This window comes from Protobothrops mucrosquamatus, unplaced genomic scaffold (assembly GCF_001527695.2).
Source record: "Protobothrops mucrosquamatus isolate PMUCROS unplaced genomic scaffold, P.Mucros_1.0 scaffold1021, whole genome shotgun sequence".
Lineage (NCBI taxonomy): Eukaryota > Metazoa > Chordata > Lepidosauria > Squamata > Viperidae > Protobothrops > Protobothrops mucrosquamatus.
This window is the reverse complement of record NW_015387257.1, coordinates 270,340-279,783: the sequence shown is the minus strand read 5'-3', so window position 1 is coordinate 279,783 and position 9,444 is coordinate 270,340. Positions and strand designations below refer to the sequence as shown.

At 35.6% G+C, this 9,444-nt stretch overlaps 1 protein-coding gene across 1 annotated transcript in view; it reads left to right on the top strand.

The window, feature by feature from the left end:
- The first annotated feature begins 691 nt into the window (after positions 1-691).
- The window catches only part of PTPN22 (protein tyrosine phosphatase non-receptor type 22), a 33,058-nt gene continuing 24,305 nt past the window's right edge, over positions 692-9,444 (top strand). The window contains exon 1 of the mRNA XM_015819937.1: positions 692-876. Within this exon, the coding sequence (XP_015675423.1) occupies positions 790-876 (87 nt within the window). The 5' untranslated portion in view covers positions 692-789. The remainder of the gene's footprint in view (positions 877-9,444) is intronic.

Sequence of the window (9,444 nt, the reverse complement as noted above, 5' to 3'; positions counted from 1 at the left end):
TGGATGATAACAAAAATCACTCTGATAGTCTGCATTCCAGGAACTGTCTAGTCAATTTAAAATAATCCCTGGGTAACTTTAAAATTTGGACATAAAAATGTCTGCTGCTGAAGTTCTCTGGAAAGTTCAGTCTAGGTCATGTGAAAGGGCAGCAATGTCTGAATATTTTGGAATATTTTCTGCAAAGTTTAGAGCTAAGGCGTGACTAATATATTTGAAAAGCTACGCCATCTCTTTCTGGTGGGAGGAGAAAAGTGGATATATGAACAAAGAATGCTCTTAAAATCTGAGATAGCTGCTTATCAGCACAAAAGTATTTCAGACTTATCAGACTTATAAATGAAGAAGATGGATTTAATACTGAAATCTGTCTACATTACCAGGCGTATATCAGGGACCTGAGGTACCTTTGCTGCTATCCCCCCCCCTTTTCTCTTCATGGAAAGAATGCTATCTCAATGATCTGTTGGGTGAGAAGCTCATCTTAAAGAAAAATGAACAGTGAGTTTTTAGGCTCATTTTAACCAAAGTAAGATGCTTTTTCATTTTGTAAAACAATATATTATTTCATTCTCATGGTTGAAGGCACTAGGGCCTGGCAAGGTTTTTTTTTTAAGTTCCTCACTGTGGCTGCTACATACATAGTCACTTCCTTTTTGTCTTGTGATGAACTAAGCAAACCAGACTCCAACAGGAACCCTCCACATACTGGTGGCTATTTCCACTGTAGTATGTATTTGTCATGTTCATCTTTCTTTCTGACAGTTCATCTTCATCTGGTTGTACGGCATGGATCAAAGAGAAATTATCATGAAAAACCTGGAAAGGATCAGAAACAGAAACCTCAACAAAGAAGAGTTCACAAACGAATATTTGGTAAGCAAGCTGCAGCAATATTTCTGAGCATGGTTTCATTTTAAAGGAAGAATTAATTCTGTGTTCTAAGAAGACCACCCTGTTGGTTTAGCTAATTCATGCTTGTAAGGTGTTTTTTCTTTGCTTTTGTTTTTTTGCTATGCAAGCATTTAAAATAGCATTGAAGGGGACAAATGGGAACTGCCTGAACCTTAAATTACTTTAAGGTTCAAACTCAATCCTTCCTGTTTTTCTTCGTGGGATTGTATTAACTGAACAATAGTGCTAGCTCGATTGCAAAATGGTTGGGAGAGTCACTTGTTGAGATGGGCAGCTATAGAAATCAATCAATCAAACAATAAATAAAGATAATTTTTCCACTATATGGAGGACAAGAAAGAGCATGTCAACGCTGCAAATACTGTATATTCTTGATATTATAAGTGACCTGGGAGGGCCCCAGTTACTGTTGACTCAAGGTTGTAGGGAGATTTCCAACTAAATGCTATCATTGTAGGGCTCTTCCTGAATTCGTTTGCCTCCTTGCTGCTTTTATTCACTTCCTCTCTTTCAGTGCGATCCATACATCCACTCAGAAGGAAGAAATTGCCCCTCCTTCTGATTCAAATTCAAATAGGTGAAGAGCCAGAAGCAGGGCCAGGGTTTAGCAACAGCAACCTCTTCCCACCTCAACCCCCAGCCCAAGGAGAAGATTATAATTTTAAAAATAATGTTTGCATAGTCTTGAAGGATGACTAGCAAGAACCAAACCAAAGTAGTCTTAGACTATCAAAGTCAGATTTAAAAAAACATACATAGGAAAAAGATAACAAGAAGTTGAAGACTATGATGACTGTGAATTGAGGCCTTCGATTTAATAACAACTTGTCCGTGTTCCAGTATACTATAGATTGAAAATTATGTTTTGAGGAGTCCATGGCAGTTTTTAGTAGGTCACTAAGGGTAATTTATTGAAGGATAGCATATTCATCACTGTGTCCTCGTGTAAATAATAGCTCTAATATAACTTCAGCTTGTATGAACGCTAATACTTAAATTTGAGAGGCAGTGGATAGTGCATATCCTAGAATGTCTCAGATTCCTTGGCAAGAAATGATTGGAAAATATAAATATCTTTTCATTAATTTAAGAAGAGTTGCTTTTCTACTGCTAAAATAAAAAAAAGACTTTTGCAACAGAAACTGGGCATGGCACTGATAGATATCAGAGTGCTAGAAATTAGAATTTTGTCTTTGCAAACAAACCCATCTAGTTTCCAATAGCTGTATTAAATAGTCCACCTCTACAGAAGAATCTTTGTGTATTGTCACCCTGTGTTCAGTGCCTACTAAGAAATCTATAATTACCAAGTACAAAGAAGGGCAATATTTTATCTTCTTGCTTTCATAAATATGTTTGTATGTGTCTATGTCTATGTGTCTGTGTGTATAAATGTGAAATACATATTAACGTTCTACATGGTTGAAACAACTTTTCCTACATTTGATGCTCCCCAGATATACTGGAACTGCTTACCTTTTTAGTCATATTCATTCAGGTAAGCCCATTGCCTAAAGCAACGATGCCAATAAATGTTACTAGTCAATTGCAATGCTCTTCCAGAGACATCATGCCCTGTTTCCATTGGCTCAATCTTCGAGTTCTGTTAGTTGGTTTCCTGCTGCAGCTTGTAGGCCTGGAGGTGGTTGTTTTTAGCCTTCAGGTCTTTACAGTCTTTTGCAACACTGGTGCTTGTTCAGCTTTCCTTGTTTCTTAAATATGCTGCACAGATATTTCCCACTCCGCCTCTTGGAGGAACTGACTTTGAGACTGTAAAAATTCCTACCTTGAAAAAGCTGGGTAGAATATCATCTGCTATAATAATGCACTAGTTGTTGTACTATTGGATCATCAATGTTCACTGATGATTCACTTATGACTAAAATATTCTTAGTGTATTTTATGAAAATGCTCCAGAAGTGTTGGTGGAAAAAGCTCTTCATTGCCACCCTACAATGCCACCAAGCCTGATAAGCACAGAATGCTGGAAAAAATGGTGGTATTGTTTTCCTTGAAATCTATATCAGTTTGAACAGCATAAAATCAATCAGTCATTAATTGTTTTCATTTATTCAAACAATACTAATTTTTATTTGCTTATTTTTGTTGCATTTCTTCTGGTTCAGTTGTTTATTTCTAGTATTTGACTTTAGCTACAGGATGAAACTGGTGATTGATGGATATAGCAATGGAGGATTTCCAAGCAGGCATGCAAAAAATACAATTTACAATTAAAGGCCAAGTGTTTGTTTTTACTATCAGAACTGAACATGATCCATTTCTCCAAATTATTTCAAATATTTTAAGGCCACTGAGATGATACTGAGTGTCAAAAATAGTTCTTGATCTATTGTGTGTTGACCAGGTATGGCAAGGTCAGAAACAAACAGCCTGAAACCACTAAATGACCTGTTATAACAACAAAGGATAGATGTCAATTATTATTCCCAATCCCAAAGCAAGACATTGTTAGCTCAAGATAAACTACTGGCAGTAGAAAGAGGTGCAAGAATTGAATCATGCTTTTATTATAAATATGGCTTGCATTTTCTTCTCGGTGATTGCTAGATTTCTCAATAAAATAGTTTTTGCAATCATCAGAATCTGTTTGCAATCATCAGAATGTATGTGTTTGTCCTTGAATCACTTCCTGCAAAGCTTCCGGATTTGGAACTAGTCAGGAGAAATCTGAGATACTGCAAATGAAAACACTAGACCCATTTTATCCAAAATGGGAGTAACATATTTGATTCACTTGGATTTTCAGAGGAGAATTTTGATTGCAGAAAATTCTGTTAATATCCATCTTCATTTTCTACTTCCTTTTTTCCCTTTAATTATACCCTTTGAAATGGACAAATAGTTCAGTTTCATATTTTCAATTTTTTCCTTATATTCAATCCTGTTTTCAAATCAAAGTTTTTCAGAAGTAGTTTCCCACTGTCTCCTTCATAGGACTAGAGAGAGTGTCTGGCCCAAAGTCACCCAGTTGGTTTTGTCCCTAAGGCAGGACTAGAATTCACGGTCTCCCTGTGTCTAGCCTGGTATCTTAACCACTACATCAAACTGGCTCTATTTTTTAATTTTAATTGGTTTTAAATTACTGTACAGATACATATTAATATTCAAACATATTCTTTAGAAAAGCCAACCTTCGCAGCAAGGAAAAGTGTCATGGTAGTAGGCTGAGAGTGGAGGTAAATGTTCATGAAACCTTAATAAAGGCAAAATGGTAGCTTCTGAAAATGAGTAAGCCAGTGTCTGCCAAGAATGTACAAACTGCCTACCAAGTGGAGCCTGTGAATAAATCTCAAATTTGAATGAGTCATTTTGTAGCCACCTCCATTGGTCTCTGAAAATTGTGATGGAATGGAAAATCTCCGTCAGCACTAATAGAGTTGGTGTGTTTGTGTTGGATGTACAGGAGCAAAATTTGTGTAGACAGACTGATGTTCTTAAGTATACTATCCACCTCATTGCAGATCAGTACTAATGATGGCAATGTGCTTCAAATACCAACTTGTTAATATATAGAATTAGATAACACAGAATTATTATTATCTTTTCTAAACTGCATTCTTATTGTCATTTGCTATATCCATAACCTTCCAAAAAACCTTCCTTCAACCACTTATGTGTGTGTTGTTTTCTCCAAAATGTCATTGAGATGTGATTCCTAGAATTTGAGCCAGCACTGGCTACACTGGCTGGGAATTTCAGGTAGCTGTGATTGATGAGGGAGAAAACTTATATAAGCCATTTTCTAAACCATATGGGAGAAGCACTTTTTATGACTGCAGTTAGAAAACACCGAATGGGCAGTTTGTTCACACAATCAGTTTCCCCATCAAGTTGTATTCTCATTATTTTATGCTAAAAAGCAGTTGAAACAGGAAGTAGGTGCTATTTTAGAACAGAAATTAATTAATTAATATGTGGCACTTGTACTACATACTGTGGAATCCTTTTGTCTTGGGGAGATTAAAATTAAAAAAACAAAAAAATACACAGGCATCCTGAATACAGAGAAAGCTGAATGATGGTGATCAAATCATTCTGTTTAAGTGCAGCCTAATATATTTTATTCAGTATAATATTTGAAAAAAATATATATTTTGCTTAGATACAGTACATGTTTACAGGCTTATATTCTAATAGTCTATTGGTGCTTCAAAACTAGGATTTAGTTGTGAAGATCTTCACTCCTTTATGGGAGTTCAGATAGTATCGTTTCTCATTTATTCACCCCTTTCATTCTCATCAATTTTTTTATTTGTGCTAGGATTATGTTTTACAGCATGAAATGATCTCTATATGTACGAATGTTTGTCACCCAGAACTCTAAGCAATAGTTAGACTGGCAGGGAGTTGACTTTGAACTAGTGTTGACTCAAAGGTGTGAGGCACCGTAGAACACATTGTTTAATGGTGCCAACACTGCCAACACAAATATTTGCATTTTTAGAATGATTCAGCACCCTAGGCCAGTGCCTCCTTAGCCATGACCTAAAGCTGGCCATGGGTTCAACATACCTGGAAGACATTCTGGTTGGGGAGATCTCTGTTAGAAAATGCATCCATCAAAATATTTTTTTAAATGAATACATGCAGATTGGGGGATTGGATTTTCTTCATCCACTTCTCTCTATAAAAACATTTATTTTCCTTAAAGCAAATGTATGCATGGTTCATTAGCTATACATAAAGTAAAATAATAACAACAAACTGGCTGTGGAAAAAGAAATCATTCACATTTTGCTTAGAAGGCCATATGCAAAATCCTTTCCTGTCCAGCTGCACCTAGTTATGGTTCACTGCCACTAGAGCTGGGAAAAAAAGTGGGTGGGCCCAGGACACTAAAGAAATATCTGCAGTGGTTTTCAAGATATAGCAATGGATCCTGTCCGTTAAAATGCTGTCCAATAAATATTCTTCTCCCTTTTCCACCTCCTTGCATAAAAGCTATTTTTATCTCCATATCATATTGTATCTCAGAGAAAGAAATTTATTCTAGGCAACACCAAGTTTTAAGTGCTTATGACACTGAAAAAAAACCCCATGTGATAACTGCAGTATCAGTTAGAACAACAGTGTAACTTGAAGATCTGGTTGAAATAAAATTGGAAAGATTTAAATCAGCAAACTTTCTTTAATTAAAATCATATAGTCCAATAACCCACCTTAGGCTGTATCCACTCTGCACTTTTAAGCTGTCCCTGTCCTGTGATGATAGCAGTTTAAATTTGAGCCAGCTTAAGACTGAACAGACTGAACAGCTTGGAAAGGATTCACCTCAGATTTCACCTCCGAACATCTCTCCTTGGGCAATTCTGCTGCTGCTCTGCTCTTTTTCCTTTCTGCTCCTGGAAAATAATAGCCAATTGCTTTCCTTCCTGTGAGTGGATCTTATTCAATGCATGCGCATGTGCATATACTTTATATGTATATGATTGTATGTTTATAGGTATGTCTATGTTTATACATAGACAAAATTATACACACACACACACACAAAAAAATTAAGGTAAAGCTTGAAAATGCACATATTTGAAGGCACACCACCTTCAAATTTTTACTGATGTGGTTACACAATTATTTCAGTGCCACAAAAGTTAGAACACTCTCTCAGTGTGCAGAAAGTTCCTGGTTCCAAACCCAGTGGAAATGCTGTTATATTTTTTATTATTCTTTCCAGGGATGCTGCAATTAGTTGCAGAAAATAATGAAATTGTGCAGCCCCCTCTATTTATTAAACGAAACAAAATACTAAGGGAAAAAGGGAGATCAGGCAACTAACAATATTTGCTTGTTGATTATAAACTTGATGTATGTTTTTTGGTATAACCAGCAGATAAACGTGGTCTATAATGCGATGCACATTAAATTTTATGAGTGTTTTTTTTAAAGTTTAGCTTTTAATCCTCTTTTGTACATAGGATTACAATTTGATATCTGCAATACATAGCTGAGCTATTACAAACAGATTGATTTCTATTCATATTAAATTACATTGTGATACTCTACGGGGATCACTACTATCTCCTTTAAATTTTTATGAGCTTCTTCAATCTAATTGCAAGTGTTGCAAAAGCGGGCATCAAATATAGCTCAATGTAAAGGAAACAGGGCTTGTCTTTCCCACTTCTAAAAGCTGCTAGATGCATTTGGGCTTACTAGACAAGCAGTTAAGTTTTGACCCATAATCACATGGGACACCGATATGGAATAACCCTAATTTGAATACAGAAAGAAAAATGTTTTATGGGAACTCTTGGTTCAAGAAAGGGTTGATACCTTGAATCAACTGATTCTTAATAGTTGTTTTAAGGATGCTGAAAGGCTACATTTTAAATGTGTATGTATACAATTAAAACATATAGTATAAAGCAGTATGGGCCAGGCATTTTAGCAGCTCAGGCATTTTATACATTTTTTTAAAAAAAGATGAAAGTTATTCATCAGAAAATCTTTTTCCCAATTTATTAGACTTCTCAAACAATGTTGCCCCGTTACCAATATGGGCCATTATTTCATGAGTGCAGTGCATGACAATGTCCTCCCACCTACATGACACCCCACCCCACCCCGCCATCCTGTGCAAAACTGCTGCAATCCAGACTGGAAGATGAATATGTCCATTCAGATTTTAAATCATAGGAAGAAATGTATAAAATTTTGTACCAATTTTGGCCATATCATGCTGCCGTGTTTTTAAAAATCTCAGTTAAGGAAACTTTTGCCAGTGGCAAAGGATTTCTTCCCTGTGCCCTCCTGTAATTCAATTCCTATTGCTACCATTGCCTATCCTGTAATTTTTCAGAGATTTGTCCTGTTAAGTCTCTTAAAAAATCACCAAAAGTAGGAAAATTGAAAGCAAATAGTAAGCTTGGGTGTCTCTAGCTTCTTGCTACAAGCATAATTTTGTGATGTGACTCATTTGAAAGAAGTATTGACTAATTTATTAGGAATGTTTGTGTTTAAAGGCTTTTGTCTCACTCAAGGAATTGGGCCAAATGATCTTTTGAGACTTTTCCAGATTTCTGAATCAGTGGTTCCCATCAGATTGAGCAAAGCACTATCTCTGAACTATCTTTTGACTCATCTGGGTTTCTATTTTCTCCCTTTGAGCTCCTCATTACATCTATCTGTCTCAGCTTGTCTTGTCTACAGTTAAAGTTCCTCTGCAAGAAAAATGTGATAGTCAGTTCTTCATTTCCTGATCAATCTGGTCTACAGACATCTATGGATATAAATGCAGGGAGCAAGAACTAAACTGTGAATTGTGATCTCTCTCTCTCTCTCTCTCTCTCTCTCTCTCTCTCTCTCTCTCTCACACACACACACACACACACACACACACACACACCAGATTCATTAATTTGAAATTGTGAATCTGGCAGTCTTTCCTGTTCTTTTCTTAATTCTATTTATGTATGAGTATCTTTGTTGCTTTGAAATGAGATGAGCAGCTAACAAATTTAATAAATAATAGTAATAATCTATGTTCTGAGCAGTTCCCAATCCATTAAAATATCAAAGAAACAATCATAATCAAATAACAGTAAAAGAAAAAAAAGAAAAAAATCAGTAATGAAAACTATATAAGGATCTGTACAACTATATGACATTCTAGGGATCCTTGTGCAGGGAAGACAAATCTTTCAGAAGCTACATGGTGTATTTTCTCTCTGTCTCTAACTAACTGAGGATATGATATATTATATATACAGACAAAACTAGGATTTCTTGGGACAAATGTTTGATGTGTGTGTTTTTAAGGTGTCTTAAGTTTTTCCTACACTTTGCTGTTCGTTTGCGGTTATTATTTATTAATAGTTTGCCACCAAATTTTATTGGTTTGACTTCAATTGGTTTGATTGCCTTTGGGGGCTATGTATACTCAGGAACTGTTGTTCTTGTTTTAATTAATGGAAAAGAGCCAAATCAACAAATTGTTTTAATAATATTGTGAGAAAAAATGGTCAGTGCTAGAAATTCAGGAAGCTAGGAGCAAGGGGTTTGAAAGGGAACAAAGCAATTGTTATAAAACAAGATGTAACAAAAAGATACAGAAATGAGTGAATATATAATTATTACTAAAATACAGCACTCTAACTTCTGTGAATGACAGGGAAAATGTATATGGTTTGAAATTAGAAATAAATCTTGAGAATGAAGGTTCGTACAAATATTTTTAATTTTGTAAAGAGAAATGTTGATGTTATAAAAAGTTTATATGCCACATTTTTATAAGGTCAGGATTATGACTTTGTTTCTTCTATAAAAAAACAAAATCCAAAGAACATTTGAAATTATATGTGGAATCAGTTGGAAGAGTCTCATGGTTGGGCCATTTGATCTGCAAAATCCAGTTTGCCTTCTAGATAGTATGGTCTAGTCCAGCTCTGGCAACATGGCACTTTCCATGTGTTGGGTGGCAATTTCCAGAATTCTCAGCCACTATGGCCTTTACTATATATTACAGCATGCAGAAAAACGCAGTGATGAGTGGCATTTAGTCACAATTGT